The 25,375-nt window shown below is 36.1% G+C and overlaps 1 protein-coding gene across 3 annotated transcripts in view; it reads left to right on the top strand.

Moving 5' to 3' along the window:
- SEMA3E (semaphorin 3E) overlaps positions 1–25,375 on the top strand; it is a 308,842-nt gene that overhangs the window by 277,815 nt on the left and 5,652 nt on the right. For all 3 annotated transcript variants that reach the window (XM_072965116.1, XM_006211742.4, XM_072965117.1), the window contains 5 exons: positions 1,343–1,434; positions 3,612–3,653; positions 5,288–5,454; positions 9,753–9,820; positions 11,383–11,522. In XM_072965116.1, the coding sequence (XP_072821217.1) occupies positions 1,343–1,434; positions 3,612–3,653; positions 5,288–5,454; positions 9,753–9,820; positions 11,383–11,522 (509 nt within the window). The remainder of the gene's footprint in view (positions 1–1,342; positions 1,435–3,611; positions 3,654–5,287; positions 5,455–9,752; positions 9,821–11,382; positions 11,523–25,375) is intronic.

Genomic DNA, 25,375 nt, shown 5'->3' on the forward strand with positions numbered 1-25,375 from the left:
GAAATTGATAATTTGAGTTTCAGCTTTACTTTTTACTTGATATAATAATTGTGGGATATTTATAATGTGTGCTTGGTATAATAATTTTTATTCCTTTTAGTGTATGATACAGGTAATTGTTGTTATTAATCACATTTTAATAACGCAACCACAAGGTTTCATAACTTTTTAACAAATTGTTTAAATACCATAGAAACTCTTGGGTGAGAACCTGGTGCTTTTTTTCCCTTAAGTTGTTTCTAGCACTGTACCAAATTATCCTTACAGGCAAATTAAGTGTCTTACTAAATTTTCATTGGAAAGAACAAGCTCAGAATATCAGGAATAATAAAAATGATGTGGAATTTTAAAACGTGAATGTGAATTTATAAAATTATTGATAATTATGGAAGCTTAATGATTAGTACAGGAGGTCTTACATTACAGGTCCCTCAATAGTGTATACTAGAAATTTTGATTAAAAGTGTATATATATCCAGATTTGTGTATTACAAGTGTGTTTAACCAGATTTGTGGTTACTGGAGGTGAGGGATGGGAGAATTGGATGAAGGTTGTTAAAGGCACACACATCCGGGTATGAGATAAATAGGGACTAAGGATGTAATGTACACCACAATGTAATTAGCAGTGCTGTATGTTACATATTAAACTTTTTAAGGGAGTGAATCCTAAGGGTTCTCATCACAAGGGGACAAAATTTTCTTTTTATTTTGTGTGTATGAGATGACGAATGTTCAATAAACTTACTGTGGTAATTATTTCGTGATGTAAATCAACTCATTATGCTACACACTTTAAACTTACTGAGTGCTGTATGTAAAATATTTCATTAAAACTGGAAGGAAAAAATAATATAGATATATTCTTTTTTTCTATCTTTCTGTCTATCTGCCTATCTGTATTTATGTATATAAAGATTTAAATAGAGTTTGTTTGAAAGATTCCCTAAGATTAAAGGTATAGTTTCTTTCAAGGAAGGTAGCTTTAGTAAAAAATTTTCTTTCATCGTGCATCACAGAAGAAGCTAGAATAATTTGGTATCTGTATTATGTTTATTAATTCCTAAAGGCATTTTGATATCTGAACCTTTAACTGGAATTTTTAACAAATTATTGAAAAATAATTTATACTGTTTTGTCTTATTTTTTGCCAGGCATATAATTTTTTTGCTACTTGAAAATATGAATGTATAAGGAGTCATACTATTTTAACTAGTAATGATTAAATGTTTTGTATATCTAGATTTCAAATCTTATTTGAATTCATAGTCTATGACTTTTAATTGTTTGAAAACCAGATTGTGAGAAAGTTTCTGATATATCTTTCTTTGTTTTGTTATAGATAATGGAATTGTGCTGAAAGTAATCACTATTTACAACCAAGAAACAGAATCAATGGAAGAAGTAATTCTGGAAGAACTTCAGATATTCAAGGTAGTTTTAGTCAAAAAAAAAAAGGGCCAACATTTATGTGTTACAGACAATTGCAAGTGAGTAATAAATAGGAAAAACATGTCAGTTTTTTTTCTAACAGATATGTTGTGAATTCAGAGTGAATTGAATAAAGATTTAAAATTCCATTCTGTGCATCTAGTTGATTGTTGTAGACTATTCAAATAAAGAGGCCAGTATTTACTTAGCATGACAAGAATTTCAAACTATGAACTGTGCCTTAAAGAAATAACACTTATACCACATAGAGATTCCAGAATCGTTACTGCAACGTCTCATCTTGAACAAATGAACTATCTATTTAGACAGTTAGAAAGTAGCAGTAGTTTCATATTGTGGACATTGTGGTGTGATAGGTATACTGCTCTTTTTGTTTATAGCATTCAGTTTTTTCAGAGAATTTACCAAAAAGAGAAAAATGCAGAAGGATAATGGAAAGATTAAACATGACAGAAACAATTGTATGTATACACACGCGCACATCAAGTCTGAGTATCTATGGTAGTTACGGTCTTTAACGTCACTGTGAACACTGAATTAGTAATGATTACTCCTAGAGGAATTACAGGGTTAGATTCCTGCGAGTCTCTAGTTGCAACATTTTTGTCAACTGATCAATACATAACCTTGTTTTATGTGTGTTTCTGTTTAAAGACATCTTATTTAGTATATATAGTTGATTAACATTAAACTATAACTCGTGCCTGAACGAAGCTTATTCATCACTTGTGTTTTCTTCATAAGGCACAGTGCAGCCTTTTGGAGCTTAGGGACACCAGCTGGCACGTCAGCACTAGGCTCGAGGACCATTTTAAACAGCAAAATCCCTAAGAATACAAAAATGTGGCACTGAATAGACCATGAAAAAGGATGCTTATTTATAACATGAGAGCAGAAGCAAGAAGGCAGAGTATCACCTTGACCGACCTTAGCTGGGAGCATGCACATTAGGCATCTCAGATTTTCTGCCATCCTGAGTATGCACATGTCTATGAATGACTGCAGAACACACAGCAAGTATTGGTATCGGGGTTGCAAAAAAGTGTAGCAAGTAACCAAATTTGCAAAAACACAATCTGCAGAAATGAAGATTTATCATATATGTAGGTAATAAATATAAAAGAACGTATTTTTATTGACTCTTCTGGAGATTAGATTCTTCATAGCTGCACCCAAAGTTAATCATGTTCCTGTCTCAACCGGAGCAGCTGTACTTTTGTTTATTTTGCATATTGGAGCTCTGTAAGATTTCATTTCACTTTAGGGATCATAGCTCTCATATTAACAGCATTCATCAGTGTCTTGTTCACATGAACCCTTAAGAAACAGTGTTGCCTGAGCAAATAAATGAAGGAATGCATGCAATAAAGGGTTCTGTAGTTTAAAATATTTTTTAAAAAATTAACACAGAGGAGCAAATTTTCTCTTTCAAAAAATAATTCTTTGAAGGGTAATTATCCAGAGTAGACTCACCAGCCCATTGCTTCTCCACTTACAGAACTGACTGAGCGTGTGGTGCTCCTAAGAGACACTCCCAGTGTTAATCACCCTCCCTGGAATTGCACATAGGCTCTCAAAACTGTGCTGTAGAGAGACCTGCCTCTGGTGCAGTTCCATGACAGTGAGGTTATGCATCTCATTCAAAGCATTCTGGGTTCATCATGATTGACCATGCTAACGCCAACAGAAAAGTATTTTGTTTGGGCCTGAGTTAAAACAATTAAAGATCACATGGCTTATTAGCAATAACACCTATTCAAAGACATAACTGTTTTACTTCTAATGGTTCAGCTTTCTTATAAGAAAGAACACTCTGACTGTATTATTTTATTTAAAGATATTTGAATTTCCAAAGCGTAAGTAATACTCAAATGCAAATACAGAAACCACATTTCAGAGACAAACTGTATGCTGCTTAGATTATCCATTATATTTCTCATCTACATTTTGTCCTATTCTGTTAGAAAATATTTTTTAAAAGAAAGCTATATTTAAATTTAACTATATTGTCCTATTGATTTACTAAAATGAAAGCTATAGGCTGCATGGTAGAGAACCACTCACATACCTAATGTGACTTCAGGTGATTTACAACCATACTAAGATATGTTTCTATATTTGAATTCTTAAAAAGGAAACTTATCTTTTTTATTTTTCAGGATCCAGTTCCTATTATTTCTATGGAGATTTCATCAAAGAGAGTAAGTTGTGTGTGTGTGTGTGTGTGTGTGTGTGTGTGTTTTCTATATATCAGTTAAGGTCAAAGGATAAAAAGCTTGTGTGCTTACATGTTAACAAGTCACTGTTTTATTCTGACAAATATATATAGCAATCTACATGTAGCAGATTTTTTCATTTTTTTATTTTTAAAAATGTAGACAGGAGTAGATTTACTTCTATGACTATGATAAAACATTGTTCTATGATTTTTTTGCTAATATTCTTGTAAAAATAATGGTAATACAAAAGAGTGTGCAGTGAAACGGATCTCCCTTCTGCTTTACTGGAGCCAGTTTCTGGTGTACGTTTCTCCAGAAGTGGCTATTACACATGTTGCCTAACATTTATTTATATATAACATTTTACATTTGGGCAAATGGAAACATGCAGTGTTCATTGTTCTGCTATTTCTACTTTTTACTTAACATATCTTACAGTTTATTTGACATCATTCTGTGTATATATGTACATCACTTTTCTAAATGTTAAATGTTAGTGTGCACTGTTGGTGGGAATGTAAATTGATGCAGCCATTATAGTAAACAGAATGGAGATTCCTCAAAAAGTTAAAAACGGAACTGCCATATGATCCAGCATTTGCACTTCTGAGTATTTATCCGACGGAAACAAAAACGCTAATTCAAAAATATATCTGCACCCCGTGTTCATTGAAGGATTATTTACAATAGCCAAAACAGGAAACAAACTAAGCATTCATCTGTGGATGACTGGATAAATATATTGTTTTATATATATCTATCTATATATATGTACATATGTATACACGTGCATAAACACACACAGTGGAATGTTTCTCAGCTGCAAAAGAGAAGGAAATCCTGCCATTTGCAACAACATGGGTGGATCTTGAGGGCATTAAGCTAAATGAAATAAGTCAGAGAAAGACAAATACCATATGATTGTACTTATGTGTAAGTAATAAAAACAGCAAAAACAAGCTCATAGATACAAAGAACAGATTGGTGGTTGCCAGAGACAGAAGGTGGGCAAAGTGGGTGAAGGTTCTCAAAAAGTACAAACTTTCAGTTATAAAATAGATAAGTCATGGCAATGTAATGTACAGTATGGTGGTTATAGTTTACATCACAAGAAAAAATTTTATAATGTGATGAGGGCTGTTAACTAGATTTACTGTGATCATGTCACAGTATACACAAATACTAAATAATTTTGATGTATGGCCAGAACTAATGTAATGTTATATATCAATTATATCTCAATTAAAATGCAAAAAATACCATTTACTTATCCTGTCTTCTATTGGACATCCCCATAGATCTTTTTAAAACTGTTAGATGACAAAAGAGTCTTTCTACTTAGATAACAAATAAAAAATTGTCAAATTCTTGAGGTTTTTGCCAGCTGCACTCTTACCAGTTCTGTTACTCATGTATCTGCGTCTATAAAAGTATTTCACATCTTGGAGAAATGAAAGTATTAATGTTCCGTTGTCTGTCCTGAGTAATCTTATTCATTTAAGTGAGTATTCACACAGGTGATTGTGTATGAATGTGCATATGAATCTAGGTGTAAGAGCCTGGTGAGAATTCTGTCCATTTCTGCCAGCGGCCTCTCTCTGCTTTGATGTCCACAGCAACAGCTGTATATTGGATCTGCCTCTGCCGTGGCCCAAGTCAGGTTCCATCAGTGTGACATGTACGGAAGTGCTTGTGCTGACTGCTGCCTGGCTCGAGACCCTTACTGTGCCTGGGATGGCATATCCTGTTCCCGGTATTACCCCACAGGCACCCATGCAAAAAGGTGAGACAGAGTCTTCAGTGGAATCTTTACCTTATTTAGAAAATCCTAACACTTTTTTTTTTTGGTCTCTTTCTTTCTGTACCCAGTCTATGAAAATAGCCATTTTATTTTTATTTAAATAAATCATCCTACTGCTATTTTGTTCATAATAGGAGCTTTGAAAACTCAACTTTTTCCCGAAAATAACCCCTATCAATTATTTTGTAGAGATCAGAGCTGCCCACGCTGCTGGAGATTTATTTTTCCTCCTGAGTTTGCATCAACTTTTCCCCGTTCTGAAACTTTTGCTGTAAGAAGTGAAACCAGTTTAGAGAAACATAAAATGTGGAAATGGCAAGCCACCCCACACATGAGGAATTCAAAGACTTTAAAGGGAAAATAAATAAATAAGTTCTAAAGTACATCCTGCAGTTGCCCCATGTCCTCCTGACCAGCTGGTCTTCATTTATTTCATTTTGAAAGTGAATATTTTAACTCCTAGGCAAATGCATGACCTGTATAATTAATGAAATGTGTGATTTAATTCAACACAAATGAAAGGTACTTAAAGATCTCTAAACTCTAATATCTACAATTCAGCAAGGTCGTTGCCACTTATTAGAGATGGTAAATCCCAGGATTCTTTGAACAGGAGATCTTAAGGTACAGAAAGTATTTTGAAGAATAAGGGTCTTTCCTCACTAAAGTCGTAAGAAATTGTGCACTCTTTGGGTAAAAGATAAGGGGAAAATATTTTTTTATTGCAGAGTAAGCATTACTATTTTCTCTTGTGAAAATGACCAAAAATAACATAAAGCAAAAACATAGAACCATATATAGTTTCCCTACTGAAAAGCAATTTTTATTAATTTTATTTACTCTGGCTTTTTTGACTTTGGGTTTCTTTCCACATTTTCAAAATCTAATTTAACCCAGTTTGAAAGAGTTGTTATTTTTCTAAGTTCACATGCATAGTACAGTCTCATTTAAAAAATACTTAATCACTAATTCAGAACTTTTGTTAATTTGACTTTAGCTGAATTAATATCCCAATGAGTGTTTAAAGAAAGGATATAATAAGCAGATAGTAAAAAGAGGCTTTGAGAGGACATTTATGAACTAATTTACCAACTGTATTCAAGAATTGAGTGAGTTAATTGACTTTGTACAAATGCTTATTGATATTTGAAAGCAGTTCTTGGAGAACGTAGCCATGTTATTAGTTGAAACTATAGTTTAATGATTTATTCACTCATTAAACCAATTACTGTACTATGTTCAGGGGGTTTGAAGAGGCAGTCACAGTCCCCTGTCTGTAGGAAATCAACCTTAAGTGGAGAATGGAATTGTAAATAAGGATGGTGATAGCTTACCACTGTGTATGACGTACTGGACTAACTGCAATACACATAATTCATTATTTAGTGCTCAGAGTAACCTTTGAGCTCAGTCTTGAAGGTAGAGATACAAGGAGTTTCTAGTTAAATAGAATTAATTGTACAAAGGCATAGGTCTTCCGGGAAAACCATGTAGTTCCATAGGTTAGGAGTGAAGTAGCAAGATCTAAGGGCGGAAAGGTAATTTTATCAACAGATAATAAAATTAAAATTAATTATCCTCTTGTCACTAGCAGCAATAAAGATGTTTACAAACCTTGCATTAAATATTTAGAAATAATAAAATTTTGTATGAGACTTGTAATAACGATGATGAATTTTAACTAAGCAACTGTTTCCATAGCTAAATATTTCTTGGTCTATGGTACATCTTGTAAGACTGTACATCCACAAGTTTGTAATACAGTATTTAAAAGAGTGGACAGAATATTACCTAGAAAAAGTTAAATGAATGGGCAAAATTATAGACAGGAAGAAGTGAGATGCTGGAGTCAGGAGCCATACTCCTAAATGAATTAGTCCAGTTCACTGACATGTAATGGAGATCTTTCAGTGGTGTCAGATTCTTTTGAACTATCACCCACCCCTGGAGGAGAACTTTTTGGATAAGTTTCAGCACATAAAGGGAACATAGTTTGCTTTTATAGCAGATCGTTTTTGCTTCCGACCTGACTAGCAGCAGAAATTAAAAACTGGTCATTAAAATAAATACTTCTCTGTTCACAGAGTGAAAATGAGACAACAGAAGAAAAACATTCATTCACAAACCAAACCACTTGTTTAAAATACTCTTCCAAAATACACTATAATTTATAGAGCTAGATCCTTTTCTTTCCCTTTCTCTTGTATTTTGCCTGTTTCCAGCATTCTCTTAAGTTTCCAAGAGGCAAGAGATACAAGAAAAATATGTGACTTTGAGAATAAAAGACAACTTTGCTTAACCTTTCTAAAACTCTTGATGTTAATACACTTTTTTAAATTATGAAAGAAAGGAGAACTATATTAGGATAGTATAAAATGAACTGAAGCCTTGTTGGAAAATGTGATATCTTTCTTGTTAAATGCATGTTTCCAGTGATTTTCAACAAAGTGTTTGCACGCTTATCCATAATGCTTATCTACCGTTATCTGATTGCAGTTCCTTTATTCTCACATCACCTGTGGAATAAACAAGATACATCACTTCTGCACAGTGGGAACTATTTCCAGTTACATTACTCCTGCTCCGTTATTCATGGTTGCTCAGTGGACGTGGGGTTCCCAATACCAAAGCAGTACTCAGTGAAGTGAAGAATTAACAACAGCAGTTTAATTCCCATCTAGAGCTGCTATCGATTATATAATAGATGTACATGCTAGTATAAAATAATAAATAACCATAAAATTTTACTTTTGCTCCTTACTTTGTCAATTTCTATTTTCTATTTAGCTCAGTAGAATGATCTGTGTGGCAGTTTTAGTCTTAACTTTGTAAAATCTCAGGTCTCTAGGTAAGGTTTTCTAATCAAATATTTATTTTTAAAAAAACATGCTTTTGCATACAGGTGATAATCCTAAAAATTGACTGGAAATGTTCATCACCTCTTGCTTTCAATATAAGGAAATACTTTTAACAGTTGTTTAAGTATTGCGTTCCTAACTCAGATCTGAACCCATATGAGAGAAAGCCCTCCACCTCTTGAGATAACATTCCAGTACCATTATTTGGAGGCAGTGAGGAAAACCTAGAATTAAAAAAAAAAAATGAGACTGGACTAGGCTTTAGAGATCAATTAGCTCAACTTTGCTTCATGAAGGAGGACACAAAAGACCAGGAGAGAGAAGAGCTACGTATCAGGCCATGAAGCACGTGAGGGGTGCCACTGGGGTTTCAGTGTGGTTTCCTTTTCCAGATTTGATCATTGCATGTCGTTAAAGCATCTCTTTGTCGCTTGGGAAGCCTCACCACCCACCTCTGGGGTAAAACTTCTGCTTTGCCTTCTGTTTTTCCCTCAGTCTTGAGGCAATGCCATGATTTAGAGAAGCAAGTGATATTTTCTGCCTTTATGTAATACTTCTATTTTTATCTCTAATCTTAATTAATATGCTGAAGGTCTTCATTTTAGCATTTCAATACTAATAGTGACAATTTCCATTGTTTAATTCCTGAAAAAGATGCTTACAAATTTAAAACATATTTTACATTCTGGAATTCTTTTTCCGTGGATAAAGAATATTGTCATTTTTCAGTTATATGCTTAAGTACACTATAAAACATGCAAATATACTACAAGTGATCCTAATAGGTAAATTAAGGGAAAGTGCAGGATTTCTTGGCTTTCACTATAGGCAGGACATCCTGTTAAATATGTATAATACACTGTCACATTCAGTCAATAGAGGAATATGATTTCTAAATGTTACAAACGAGTAAAAGTAAATTCAGCATATATTTTATTAGCAATCATATTGAGCACAATGGTTATAAATCAAAATATTTGAATCCAAATATCTTTACTTATATACACTTTAATACATATAGGAATTTCGCATTTTTTACTCAAATAGTCTGCCTCAAACCCCACTGTTTTTCTTTGCACACATCCCTTACCACCCAAAGCACTCATTTCAAGCTAGAAGACTTCTTGTTGAATTAAAATCTGAACAAAATATAAAGAAAACTTTCTTCAATTGTTGTTTCAGGATCCATTAGTCAAACTCCTGTGCCTATTTAAAGAACAGTTTTATATAGATCTTATCCATTGAATAGCATTCATTGGAAATACAGAAAACTATGAAACTTGAATTTTATCCTTGTTTTGTAGGACTGATCCATTTTTTCAGTAGCAGAATACTACTTGAAACTTTCATGCAGTTAGCTATGTTTTAAAGTCTGGAAAATTGAAGTCTAAACAACTCCTAAATGCATTTACTTTCTTCCAGGCGGTTCCGCAGACAAGATGTTCGGCACGGAAATGCAGCTCAGCAGTGCTTTGGACAGCAGTTTGTCGGTAATCCATAGAAAATCGATTGCCATGGGTTACTTCGAGTGTGCATTGAAGATAAACTGCAAACTTCTTAAAAGGGCCCTTGTTTTCTTTGTGATTGATATATGTGAGAACAACGTTGCTGAAAGTATTCTCTCTTTTTCCATATAGTTAACACTTTGTGGATTTGGCATGTAATTTTTCTTCATTAGGAAAGTGTTTTATGTACCCACCAAGCTTTATTGTTAGACCTCAAAAAGGGAAATCCTAGAACAAGAATGCTGCCTACTTTAGCTGGCAATGCCACTGTGATTTGCAGGATTTTTCTCTTCGGCTGAACCCTGGGTATAACTTCACCACATTTTATAACTTACAGTGATTTTATCAAGAGTGATCTAACTTATATCAAGTCAAGCTTTGGATAGAATAATGTGAAAAAGTTGGGGGTTTTTTTGATACTTTTACTGGAATAGAGTCAGCCTAGAGCTGGGCTTAGTGGTACCAACGTGGGTTTCTGAGGAAAGGTGGTAGGTGGTCTCATGGGTAAAGGATGAGAGAAAATTTCAGCTTTAGGCAAATGTACAGAAGACAAGACAAAAAACACTGTCCTGACTCTTTGCACCATGACAGTGGATGGCGCACAGGCTGTTGGTTTTACCAAGAAGTGACAGGATAAAGGGGTACCATGACTGGGAGAACAGAGATGCTTAGACTCAAATCCAGACATTGTGGTCCAGCATCAGTTTGCTAGACCTCAGGCTGGTCCAGGATGTTGTGCAGGATGTAAGCCTCTGAGAACGTTGACTAGAGAAAGGCAGGACATAATCTTAGGGAAACTTGGAGGTCCATTTTGAAGGCAAGGAGGGCGCAGGGATAGGAAAACAATCCTGGGATCTAATTACTGAATTTTATCTTTGTTAAAACAACAAAAAATAAATCCTTCTGCTTTTATTCCCTGCTGCAGTTAGGTGTACTTGCCTGTATGCAAATTTGAGTTCAAGTCCAGTGAGAAACTTTCTGGGCCAAGATACAGATTATAATCAAGAAGCTCTGGTTCGTGAAGTCCTCACTTCAGTCTCTAGCCTTTGCTTACTGCAGGAGCCCAATATCTGGCTAAGTGCCGTCCACTGTTGAGATCTCTCTCATGCTCGCGTTAATGTGGTGCCACGTCACCTTGGTTTCTGCTCTCTGCTTTTGTTTGCGGCCATGGATTTAGTCCAATGCCTGGCTTGCTTGTTTGGTGCCCAACTCCTCTGGCTCCTTTATCAATGGATATTGCCACTGATTTCCCATGAACTTAACACCGATACACATTCTTAACCGTTCTGACTGTCCCATCCTTTGGAACTATAGTCCCAGTTACGTCTTCCTGTCTTACCCCATAGCCTGCTGTGCTTTTTTAATGCCTAGATTTTAGTATATGACTTTCTCTCAAGAACTCAAGTAAATGACCTTTTATAGAAATTAGCCATAAGTCATCAAATTTGTTCACTTTGCTGTAGGGGTCTGAATGAAGACTCTCTTTAAAAATAGGATTTGCTGGTAAAATCAGAGTCTCAAGGCTGCTGTTAACATTTATGTTATAGGGGATGCTTTGGATAAGACTGAAGAGCGATTGGCCTATGGCATAGAGAACAACAGTACTTTGCTGGAATGTACCCCGCGGTCTTTACAAGCAAAAGTTATTTGGTTTGTGCAGAAAGGACGTGACACAAGGAAAGAAGAGGTAATTCCCTAGCTGCACATTTACACCACGGTTTCTTGCATATAGCATGTGATTAGTCAATAGATGGTGATTTATTTGGGTACTTAAAAATTAAACAGTCTGTTCTGCACATATCATTTTAAAAGTGGGTTTATTTATGTGTGATTTATATACATAACAAAGATTTTCAGATAGATTTTTTAAATAGATCATTATATATATCTGTAGTTATTTACATATGTAAATAAATTGCAAATATGTATATATAATTTGGATCCTAGAAATTAGATTTTTGCTTAAGAGATATTCATTGTGCCATGTTAGTGTCATGTTGTCAAAATGATAGTCTTATATTGCCCAAGACATGTTTTAGAAAAATAGACTTAACCAGCATTAACACATACCTTAGAAAGATAGATAGTAGTATTAAAACACCACAGCAACAACATTAAGCCAGTTGTTCATAAGGCTTTTGTATTAACACATGTATGAGGCATCAGAGGTTCCGCTGTTGTCCACTGGGAACAGAAGAAAGGCATCAGCTCTTTCATCCTTCTAAGCGGGTTTGGTGGTGGAGATTGTATTTCTGTAGTTATCTAAATAATGAGAGAGGATCGAGTCGGGCTGCTTTTACCAATGGAAGGATAGGCAGCATTTAAAGCACACGTGTGGAATAGTCTGGAGGCCATGACCAGATGGGTGAATGCAGGTCTAGGGAACTGGTTGTATGCAGGGAGAGGTCAAGGGTGTGAAGCAGGCAGGGGGGGCAGGAAAGCATTGTCAATGTTGATGTGTGCTTTGAACTCAATTTTTACAAAAATAGAAAGTAGAAGAAAATTTGGTTGTATTAAAGGGAGATAGATCTTGGAGAATATTGGGGAAATGGTCCTTAGTAAAGAGAAGAGTATAAGTAAAGAGAATAAGGATAAGAAATTTTAGAGACATGTTTTAGGACACAGAGGAGAGCTCGTAGGTACACATCAGATTGTAAGTCATGGAAGTCTCCACCCCTTGGCACTGGAGACCAAACGTGTGTCATTGGAAGTCTGAATGATTGGTTCCAAATGTAAAGCACATGACATTTTCTGCCTTTTTTTCCTTGGCCTAATGTGAAACTAAAAATCCAACCTGTTTTTGGTCCAAATCATACAGTACGTTCTGGGAGGTGACTCTATTTGTAAATCCCAGGTACCTAGGATAGCCATTAGAGAGGAAGGGACCTAAACTTAAAAAAGGCTGTTAGAGTTAGTATTAGAGGTAATATAGAAAGGCAATCAGGAAAGAAAAATTCTCCTAAGTTTTCATGACATCATCAGAATAAACACGTGTCCAAAACTGTTACAGCATATTGCACTAAAATAAATTTTGATTTAGGACTAAAGTATTTTCCATTCCATAAATCCAAGGTAAAACTGGTTTTTAAATTCCATCATAATTCACTTGGCAGGAGATGACCTGGGAATATTCTGTTATTCCTCCAGTTGAGTGGCTTCAGAAGACAGAGAAGTAATTCTTTCAACAGTAGTTTCCTTCACTCAGTCTATTCTGTTTCTAATCTGGAACTCAATGTAATCTGTATCATTTGGAAATCTTTACCAAATCACTTTAGCATGCTGCATCCATCAATGTTCAGCTTTAAGTTTCTTCTTCATATTGTTAATATGATCTACTTCTTCTTCCCCACATTTTAGGCCCATTTTCATCTACATTCAGATTTCCCTGACTGATGTTTTTACTGATATTTGAAATCTGAATATACTCTCTGCACTGAAAGTTATGTCATAATTAAGTAGTGCTTGGTTTCTATAGATACAACTTTGTATATGTACATACGTATTTTATATATATGGGTTTAAGTATACATGTACATATATAAATATTCATGTAGATTTATTAAAATCTAAACCAAAAGGCAAAATTGCTGACTTCATCAAAAGCTAAACATGCATGCTGAGTGCATGAAGCAGAATGACTTTACCTGTATGTTCTTTCAGAGTTTTATAGAGTCTGTTTTGAGTCTTTTTTTGACTCATTTTTACATTTATTGTAGTCACTGTAAGACATATAAGATAATTTTATTATTAAATCTTGACCACTGTAAAGGATGTTTTAGTACCTGGTCCAATTCTTACCTTGTGTGGGAATGTTTTTTAGAATATCCTTGACTGTGTCCATCAAGACTCGTCATGGACACTACAAGCCACAGTCAGACCAGAGTCTTTGGAAAAAAATTTAATCATCATATCCTTTTATTAAGCTGAAATTTTTGAGTCTGGAGCTGCTTAGAAATTCACAGTCAACTTTATCAAGTTATCCAGAAACCACATGTTCAGGTGGATAACATTTTTGCTCAAATAAACCTTAAGAAATGCTCCCTGACTAAATTTCTAGAAAGCAGCTAGCAATTCAGTTATCTGGTTTCTAAACTGGATCACTGCGGTTCTCTCAAATGTGTACTTTATAGTCTGCTTCCTTACATAACACGTATGAAATGTCATCTCTATACATTTTATTAATTCCATGAATGTTATGGAAAGCCTAATTAATGAGCACTTCTTACGGAAGCGTTTTACCTTGGCTTGAAGACCTGGTTCCTTATGATGTGGGTCAGTTATTATGATGTCCTGAGGGAAGAGACTTAATAGAAAAGAGTTGGTAGATAAGGCTGTCCTTTAACGTGCATCTCCTGCACACAAGACCTGTGGTAGGCGCCTTCCCTTCTTCTTGGATCTCACAACTGTATCTTAGGCATAATAATCTTCATCATACAAATGCACAGACTCAAACTCAGAGGGGTATACCTCTTAAACAAAGTCAGCGACAGACCCAAGGTTTGAGCTCAGGTCTCCTGACTCCAGAACTGAGTTGCTTCATGTTTATTCATCATCCAAGTAACTAGGAATTTGCTCTATGCAGTTTATAAAATGTACTGTTTTATTCTAAAAAGTATTCATGGATGAAATAATTGAAGCACAGAATGTTTAATTGCTTTCTTGGTTACTCACAGCTAGTTAAATAGATTCAAATCCACGTCTCTTAGCTCTTTCTACTACATCACACAATCTGAAATCAGAATCCTGGGTACAGTTTCATGTGCTCTGAGACAGAGCATGAAGCAAATGCAAAGCAGTTCACTACAGAAGTTCTGGAATTTGATTTCTGGAGAATGCTCCTAATACCGTGTGTGTGTGTGTGTGTGCGTGTGTTTCCATCAGAGTTTAGTGATATCGTGTGTGTGTGTGTGTTTCCATGAGAGTTTAGCAGAGCTTGCCACTGCAGCTTTCATGGCAGAGGCACTGCTTCTCATGTTTAGATGTCTGAGAAACTGCCAATAATTTGTTGAACACTTCCCACTGATACCAGGAATCATTATTACACAGTACATATATCAGTGCATTTCCATTGTCAGATTGCCCTTTCAGCCTTCTACTCTGTCAGTTGGTAGCAGAAGGGTTCTGCATGGAAATAAGTGTGCTTTCTTAGTTGAGCCTATGTAGATATCAACCTCAGAGTACTCTACCTCGTTTTTTAACTAAAATAATGCTTTGTTCATTTATTTGCTACTTAATGAGCATCTACTATGTCCTGCTTGCATAGAACTTGTACTCTGGAGAACAGAGAAAGACATAATAATAATATGACTACATAAGAACATTAATATATTAAAGATGATAAGGAGAATACAAGAGAGATTACTTGCAGAGAAAGATGGCAATTTTACATAGATGGTCTCACTAAGAAGTTCGCCAACAACTGACATTTGGAAATGACTTGAAAGGTCACTCAGAGCCTACTTTAATAGGTGATGAACAAATCACAGCCTTAGCCCTTTTGAAGCCTACAGTCTTTTTATTTTAAGTATTTCTTTTCTTTTTTTGTATATTTATTTATTTATTGAAGTATAGTCAGTTTACATTGTTGTGTCAATTTCTGGTGTACAGCATAAAGTTTCAGTCATACATGAACATAGATACATTTTTTCATACTCTTTTTCATCATAAAGTACTATAAGATACTGAATATAGTTTCTTGTGCTATACAGTATGAACTTGTTTATCTATTTTACGTATATTAGTATTTGCAAATGTTGAACTCCCAATTTATCCTTTCCTACCCACTTCCGCACCTGGTAACCATAAGTTTGTTTTCTGTGTCTGAATCTGTTTCTTTTTCATAAATGAGTTCATTTTGTCTTTTTTTTTAAGATTCCACATATAAGTGATATGATACGGTATTTTTCTTTCTCTTTCTGGCTAACTTCACTTAGAATGACATTCTCCAGGTCCCTCCATGTTGCTGCAAATGGCATTATTTTATTATTTTTTATGGCTGAGTAGTATTCCATTGTATAAATATACCACAGCTTCTTTATCCAGTCATAAGTTGATGGACATTTAGGTTGTTTCCATGTCTTGGTTATTGTAAATAGTGCTGCTGTGAACATTAGGGTGCATGTATCTTTTTGAATTAAGGCTCCTTCTGGGTATGTGCCTAGGAATGGGATTGCTGGATCATATGCTAAGTCTATTTTTAGTCTTTTGAGGAATCTCCATACTGTTTTCCATAATGGCTGCACCAAACTACATTCCCACCAGCAGCGTAAGAGGGTTTCCTTTCTCCACAGCCTCTCCAGCACTTACTGTTTGTGAACTTTTGAATGATGGTCATTCTGACTGGTGTGAGGTGATACCTCATTGTAGTTTTGATTTGCATTTCTCTGATAATTAGCAATACTGAGCATTTTTTCATGTGCCTATTGGCCATTTGTATGTCTTCACTGGAGAATTGCTTGTTTAGGTCTTCTGCCCATTTTTGGATTGGGTTGTTTGTTTTTTTCTTATTAAGTTGTATGAGCTGCTTATATATTCTGGAGATCAAGCCTTTGTCGGTTTCATTTGCAAAATTTTTTTCCCATTCCGTAAGTTGTCTTTTTGTTTTACTTATGGTTTCCTTTGCTGTGCAGAAGCTTGTAATTTTCATGAGGTACCATTTGTTTATTCTTGCTTTTATTTTTATTCCTTGAGTAGACTATTTTAGGAGAACATTTTTGAGATGTGTGTCAGATAATGTTTTGCCTATATTTTCTTCTAGGAAGTTTGTTGTATCTTGTCTTATGTTTAAGTCTTTGATCCAAAAAATAGAATAGTTTTTGAACCTTGAGAATGATACAAAGTAAGTTGGCAGACTACAACCTGAAGGTCAAATCTGGCCCTCAGCCTCTTTTGTAAATAAAACTTTATTTGAAAATTGTGACACCCATTTGTTAACCTAGTGTGTATGGCTGTTTTCAGGCTACAACTGCAGAGTGTAACAGAGACCACATGACATTCAAAGTCCATAATCTTTACAGCTCTCTATAGGAAGTTTTTATAAGGACCCCAATGAACACACATATATAAGTGAAGCCTTATTAAATATCTGTATTTTGGATGACATATCTTTTCATGAGTAGCTAAACCCTCACACGGGGCTGAGCACTGTAATTTCATTGGAATGAGTTTTCAACATAACCGAACGGAATATTTTCTTGGAATACGTTCTTTTGGACTTTATTCTTTACTCCTTGACTGACCAGACCAATGCGTATCCCAGAGACACTAATCAAGGTTGTGTTCTAGAAGGAGTTCATAAATGCCCAGTGAGGAAATTTGGGAGCAATCCCCAGATACCTAAAATACTCTTCACAGCATGCCCAAGTGGTTTAAGGCAGGCCAGTAAGCTCCTGGTCAGTAAGACGGCCATCATAATTTACCCCTCGGTAGGCATGGAAGTTTTAATTTCTCCTGCGTTCTCGCTGATCTTCCCATTGGGGAGTCTCTCTTTATGGGAAACTATTTTTGTGTGTTTGTGTGTCTTAATATTAAAATATCAACTGTTTGCCTTGTATAGACTGCTTGCACAATGCATAAATGTGCGTATTTATTATAGAAAACCCAAGAGAGGATGTAAGTTGACATCAAAACTCCAAAATTTCCATTTGACTTTAATCTCTTACTTCTTTATTTTTTATTTTTACTTTATGCCCCAAATAATCACTTTTCAACTTTGTCTTGAGACTGCCTACTGAGTAGAATAAATTCTTCAAAGTCACTTAAATACTGTTGAGAGATATAAGAGGCCTGGTTAACTTACCAGTCAGCAGTTCCTTCCAGATAACTTAGAGTTCATTGCATCCATGCTAAATTTGTACAGTCTCAATGAAAGCATAATTTTATTGATAATTCAGTGCATTGTGGAGACAGCATCTCTTGTAAAAACAGAAGAAGGAAAAACGAAGTGCCCAAATTACATTCTTTAATGTTGAAGTTACATTGTGTCATCAAAATTAGGAGACTTCTGAAGTGAAATCTTATCTTTATTCTACCATCTTATTTTCTAGAAGAGTCCTGTTTTCTTGCCCTTCATCGGTGCTAGCTAATCCAAGACAAAGATCAGTGACAGCCCTGTTTACATTTTTGTCTTTATTCCATGTTCTCAAAGCATCAGACTTGTTCCACTCGAATTTCATTTCTTTGGTTTTCTTGTTGTCATAATATTAAAGTGCGTGAACTCTTTGCCTCATTTGAAACATCTGTTTAGTAGTTTTGATGTTTCTACCTCAGTCTGTTAAAAATTGTGCTTATCCTTCCTAAATGAACAACTCTTTACAGGTAAATACTCAGAATTTGCATTTTTCGGTCTTGACAAGCATATAATTATAATGTCATATGCCCCATATTTTATATTTGGAGTAATTAGCAGTACTGCTTATGAATTTCATTTTTTTTCCTTGCAGTGGCAAAGACATAGTTTCTATTGTTTAAATGGCAAATATAAAGCAACTTTATGGTTGTAAAAATAGAAATGGATTGAGAGTTTAGGTAGAACTCTCTTAATTTTCTGAGAGAACGCTGAACATCTTTGAAAATTAACCGTATCTTTCTAGATCTGTGGACTCAGATACGGATCTCTGTTTTACCCCCACTGAGACCAGTCTGACTCTGGACGTCTGACTGAATGAAGTAACGAAGTAACAGGGTCATGCAGCAAGCCCCTTGTCAGACACAGAGTAGATCAAATCGAATCAAAACCACTGGTTCCCTCACTTCCCAGTTCCTCTGGCTCTAGTGTAAATTACAGGTTTTATGATCTTCTGGAGAATAGAAATTGTACCTCTGCATGAAGATACACCGGCTTGGAACTGGATACCTGGACCCCCTTGCTTTAGCCTCAGAGAAAGCTTATATTGAGCTGTACTTGGACATCTTGTCCTCAACAGGCACTGAGACGTTACTTTAAGGAAAGGTATTTATTGTTGTGCTGCTGAGTGGACGCCTGCCTCTCTTTCTATGAAAACACAGATGAGATTTTTCTCAGGCTTCAGTGCCAGGATAAGATGTACTTGTCAGAGGGAGTAATTTTTAAAATACACTTGAGAGACATGTGGATCCCTGAACTTACCATATTTTCCTCTTTCTTCTGGTCACTAGGGAATTTAGTGTTAAAATTATACTATTGTTAGAGTAGCTGTTCAGTGCCTTGTGGTGTGCAGTTTTGTGTTCAAACATTATCTGTACTCTCGTCCTCTGTCCTCTTCCTCCATTCATCCTCATCACCCTGATACTCCTTTTTTACCCAGGAGTCTGTATTTCCCTCCTGTTTACCCTCTTCCCAAAAGCAGACTCAAGTGTGTCACAGCCGGGTCTAGGCAGGCCTGATACTCTTATCTTTGGAAATTTTCAATAAAATATTGTCCTTAAACTGCTGTTTGCTTAATTTTTGAGCAGTACTTCTAAAATTATATGATTACAGTATACTAGAGCGTGAACCGATCTCACAAACAGCTTAGTTTATTGTTTGCCAAACCGGGAGAATCACTGCAGACAACTGGAGTTTTTGTTTGTTTTGCTTGTTGGTTCTTGTTTTTGGCTTCAGACATATAGTTTAGTTCATCATATGGCACATTGTCATGATCAGTCAGTCCACACAAATTTCCCCTCTTGTTTGATTTTATTTTTCCTGGACCACTTTCTCCACTTTGATCCCTACTTCCATATATGCATCCATTGTAATGAGTGGAGTAAGTCCAATGCTCCATTTGTATGTTGAACAAGTATTCCTAGTATACAGGAGCTGTGAAAATAAATATATTGTGTTATGGGTATTATTCTGCTCTGCTTTTTAAAACTCAGCACTGTGTTTGTATGGTTTATCACTATTGCTTTGTGTGTCTGTGTTTCATTGTTTCTGTAACTTATTCCGTAGCCTACAGTCTTTGCTCTTGATTGATCACTTCCCCTAAGAGGGAACCAAGAGTGTCGTTAATCCCCACTACCACATCTATAATCATCATCTCTGTAAGTTACCCCCTGTAGCTCTGAATGCAAATTTCTACATTATTATCTGTCAGCATTCTTCATTTCTAGAACTACTCTCAGCTTGCTTTCCAGAATTTCTTCACCACCTTCACTCTCAGAGCAGTTCTTGTGGGTCTCCCTTTCCACATATCTTCACCTGTATTTGGTAATTTCCTAATTTTTGCCTTTCTTCTGGGTACAAGGCGGTGTCTTGGTCAAATTTGCATTTCTAAAATAACTAGTAAAGTTGAACATGAACTTGCACACTTATTAAGCATTTGAGTTTCTCCTCCTCTGAATTGCCTTTTTATATGATTTCTCCATTTCTCTGTTTTATATTTTTGTTGACTTTCAAGAGGTCTTTGCATCTTCTCTGTACAGTAATCCATTCTTGAGAATAAATGTTCCAAACTTCTTCTTTGATAAAGTTGATACATTGAATACAACGTTTTTTCATGGAATACTTTTGAGTTCTTATTTATGGTAACTTTCTTCTTGGCATCTTCTTGTATTAGATAGAACTTTTCCATGTTTAGATCTTAAATTAATCTGAAGTATAAGTACAACTTTATTTGTTCTCCAGATACTATGATAGGTTTCCCCAAATGAGCAATTAAGTAATTCATTGTGCCTCTATTGAGTAATCCTCTCATATAGCAGGTTTACACTGGAAAGTGTCTTTAATAAAAGAAAAATTTTATTTTTATACTGTCATATATGACATTTTTTGTAAGTCAGATTTTTTTTTGTATTGAAGGTAGGCCAGATAAACAAATAAATATATACATTGTTGGTCTTTATTTCTCGACTAAAACTGATTTCATTGTTGAATGTATTTTGAGCTAAACCAATTCAAGGCCCATGTCTGTCCGTGTCTTATAAAATGTGTGGAACATATGGTTGATACACATGGAAATCACTGCTTCTTCCTGACCAGCTACCAGATGTGCAGGGTTCTTTGCTTAATTATGTTTTTTTATTTAACATTATGAAACATACTGAATCAATCTATTGCTAAGAATATTAAAACCATTTTCAGTAAGAAATTTTGTATTTTTGTAGATTGCCTATAAGAATATTTGATAAAATGATATATTATGTCCCATCTCCTTGACTGAGGAAATCTGGTCTGCAGACAGCACAGCTGGATGAAAGCAATTCTGTAATCAAGATTTGATGTCAAGGTACCCATGTTAACTAAAGTTTGGAAAGATTAAATCATGGAAGGACTTCAAATACAAATTTCTAAGTCATTTTTTATTTTTAGACTTCATAGACCATGGAAGATGTATTTAAGTTTCAAAGTAGTTTAACCTACATAATGTACAGCTGTCTAGACTTGAGAGTTGAAACATCTTTTATGCCTGAACTTCTGATTCACTGTAACCGGGAGAGGAGACCAAGATTCTGAGACAGGCACTGTCGATAACATGCAAATAAACGATGTAGGATAATTCCATTATAATCATCGTGCTTCCATATTTTTTAACCTGTCTGGACTTTATACGCAGTGCATTGTTTCTCAGACTTGGACTTCTGATTATGAAAGAAATACCTGCTTTTTATACCAGACTTGAAAATTCTTTAAAAAAACAAAAAAGTACTTTTCATCCAGTGTTCAAGGATTTGTACTTATTTCTATTTCTGCTCTTTGTTTTATTTAAAACACTCTCATAAACTGCTTGCTATATGCCTGAAAGGTAGGCTGGATGACTTCCGTCCTGTTTCATGTGTTATTCACTCTCACGGGAGATGCAGTAGGGAGAGAACAAAGGATTGTATTCTTGGTGATGTTTGTATGCAGATTCTTTTCAGGGAAAGGCATGTCCTGGAGCTGCTTTTCCTGTGTATCTGTGAGGCCCAGCCTTCTCTTCTCGGTCACTAACGGCTCCTGAAATCGTACCTGCTTCCTCTCTATCCAAATCATTATTGAACTTACATAGAAAAAGTGAATAACTGGGATATATCTTTGCTGGTATGCCTCACTGCTTTGCGTGTTTGTATGCTATGAACTAATAGGTTCTCATGTTTTCACTGTGTTCTGAGCCTTTGACTCATTGTGGAATATTGAGCATGATTAGGAGAGAGACTTTTGCCGTTGTGAAACTTCAGATACAGTTAAAGAGATAAAACTTGCATGGAAAAATAATTTGAAGAGGAATAGAAATACTAGCTTGTGTGCTACAGATGTGAATGCTACTGAGTTACAAAAAGAATCAAAAGATCTTCATGGACTGTAAAGAAAGTACTCATTTAAGTAGTGAAATTTTACAGCTTGTAGGAAATTTTTAAAAAATGATTGGATAGAAAGTAAAGAGGAGTTCATTAAAGGTAAAGAAAGACAGACTAAGGCCATGGAAGCAGGGAATAAGGTGGCCGTACAGGGGCCAAGAGCAGTAGGAGCTGGGAAGACAGATTTGATTCTAGTGTCGTCTAGGTTGCGTTCACCACGTGCCCTTAAAAGTAAGACATTTTCTTGGGCTGCTGTCATGACTTACAATGTTTATTAAACATTCACAGGAATGAAACAGGCCATGCATTCTTTATGCTTGTTGCTTTTATTCAAATATAGAGTGAAAATAAATTTACAAATAAAATATAAAATACAGACACCATTTAAATGTTTATTTAACATGATGGTTTTTGTTCGCTGAAATAAGATCTCTCCATGAACGTTCTGTGTGATGCAGACTACCACATAGGTGTGCATTTGTGTGTGTGTGAAATCTCTCTCCACAGCACCGTGTGTCATATGATGATTCAACACCCCCACACTTTATTCAAGTGACTTTAAAATCTTTATGTCCATTACTACGTAGGAATGTTGTTTGGTTTTCATTTGGCTGGAATGTATCATTAACATGTTAAATCCATCTTTGTTCTTAGCTAAAAATGATTAAAACTTTCAAAGTGGTTCAGAATCCATGATAAATACGGACACTAACAATGAGGTTGGTTTTCCACAGAATCCCACGTAGAGCTGATTAATTTATTATCGATAATCATGAAAGTAAACACACTGATTTAAGAAATCCTTCTAGAAAACTCATTTATCTCCAGAAATGCACCAGTTCCACCAACCCTAGTAAGAAGCACCACATTCAGCTTGTTCTGGGACAGAGATCAAAAGGCAGGATCTGGTTAATTGAGCAATTTTCACCTGCTCAGACAAGCAATAGCATCAATAAGTACTCAGGCAGGAACATAGCAAAAGAAAGTGAACTTTCAAGAGTGAAATAATACCCATATGTTGAAATGAAGGGGAAAGGTGCCAGTCAAAAGAAAATTTATTAAAGGATTATTACATATTTGCAGGTAATGTTGCAGGCTCAGGTGTATAAAGGTGAACAGGTGACATGGTGTTAATGGAAGGAGGACACTTTTACAGGCGGGTGAAGGTGGCCTGTTTGAAGAGATGATACTTAGTTCAGCCTTTCAGGATGAGAAGCAGCCAGCCAGGGAGACCCTGCAGGCGCCGACAAGAGCGTAGTTCCTGAGACAGAGTCGACCTGGGCATGAAAGCAGGAGCAGAAGAGAGCAGTATAAATAGGAAGCACGCATACTCCTGAGGGTCTGAACAGTTTTCCTTACCTGATGTGGAATGGAAAATTCAGGATTTACCAGCCTTCCTTCCGTCACCTGTACTTTACACTGACCTGCACTTGGGACTGAAAGGGGAAAAAAAAAGATTCACTATTGCTAATGAAAAACTTAAAATAAGAATTAGAAACTGGACAAGCTGAAGGTAAAAATATACAATAGCTACAATAATGATAAATATTTAATAATCAAAAAAGAAAGATATGCAGGAGACTGCAGTGAGATAAGGCCAGAAAAATCAGTTATGAAGCATGAGAGTCTAACATGCAGCAAAAATAGTGAAATGGGGTGGATGTTTCTGTCCATCACCACTGAAGAAATGTTGGTGGGAGTTTGATACATTGGATCTGTGGACAGAACAATGATAAATGTAAATGACCAGCAGTTGAGGATGGGGGACTAGGGATAATGTAATTGTCAGATACAAGGAAGTCAATGACTGGGAGGGGAGTGCAGTTTGAATGGAAAGACACTGAATTGTAGTTAATGAAGAATCATGTGGAGAAGTCTTGGGCAGTGTTTTATAATTAATAAGAAACACAAAACAGTGGATTGTCTATGTGTGAGATGCACCATCCTCAGGAAGCGGACTGAAACAAGAAAATGGAAGAGTTATCAGTAGATGCAAATAAAACATGAAATCAAGGAAGGGCAGAGGATTGTGCCTTAGAAGGAATGAAAAATCTACATAAAAGATCAAGAAAGAACCAAGAAGCGAATCAGGATGGTATAATGGCATGGACGACACGGAAAAAAAATGACGTGGAAGGAGGCGGGTTCATCTACATCCAGTGCATCCACAAGTTTAAAAATACGTGGAGGATGTGCTTCAGTCAGTGTCGTCTGGGGCCTGGTAAGGTCACAGCTGGGTTGCAGTAGGTGGTGAATTTGTGGAAGAAGCTAGTAGGAAAGAGAAGGCTGCCAAGAGGCCTGGGGGAAATGAGCAAAAGCGGCACCGAGTCCTTTAAGAGTTATTTGCTGTGGCAGGTGTCAAGGACGCATTCTCAGCAAAACTGACCACAAGGTCAGTTTTACATAGATTGTTTCTATGTAATGAAGATGGTTTGGTTTGAGGGCTCCTCCTGGTTCATCAGTGCTTAACTTCCTTCGGGTTCTGTCCACCAGGACATCATTCTGCCAAGTCAGGTAAGCCTCTGTGAAGGACTTGTGTAGCCCTTTTGATCAGCCAACTGTGTCACTCTGACGCTGCTGAATAAATTCCCTTACACGGCTGGAACGGACCCCTGCTGGGAGCCTCGTAATTTATCATTAACGTCTCTGTTTGGCATTCAGTCTCTGCTACACCTCAAATGCCATTTCACAGATTATATAAATGACCACGCGTGAGCAGTCACACATAAGTAATCACATTGCAGCATCGGACATGCCCAAGCCAGTTGTGGCTTGGAGTAGCTGAGCCCAGCAGGCCTTGCGGAGACCTGCCACTGGGACAGAAACACCGTTGTGGTAATGGCCTTTCCTGCCAGAGTGGTTGTGGTTGTTGCCTCATCACGTGCTCCTTTCGTATTGACAGAGGTGAATAGTGCTCTTGTTGTGTGTTCTCAGGGGGAGGTCAACCAGTGTGTGCATCACGTTTACCCCATCATGATATGGTCCTGGGCCATCTGAACACATGCCAGCTTGTTGTTAGCTAAAGGAATGGAGAGGCATACTTCATTCTATTGCTGTTTGCTGTATTACTATTCGCAGATGCCGTGTGGTTTACAGTTTGAAGATTTGTGGCAATCCTCCGTTAAGCAAGTCTCTTGGCGCCATGTTCCCAACAGCGTTTGCTCACTTCGTGTCTCTAGGTCACATTTTGATATTCTCAAAATATTTCAAACTTTTTTATTTGTTATGCTAATCTGTGATCAGTGATCTTTGATGTTACTATTGCAAAAAGATTACAACTTGTTAAAGGCTCAAATAATGGCTAGC

This window comes from Vicugna pacos, chromosome 7 (genome assembly GCF_048564905.1).
Source record: "Vicugna pacos chromosome 7, VicPac4, whole genome shotgun sequence".
Lineage (NCBI taxonomy): Eukaryota > Metazoa > Chordata > Mammalia > Artiodactyla > Camelidae > Vicugna > Vicugna pacos.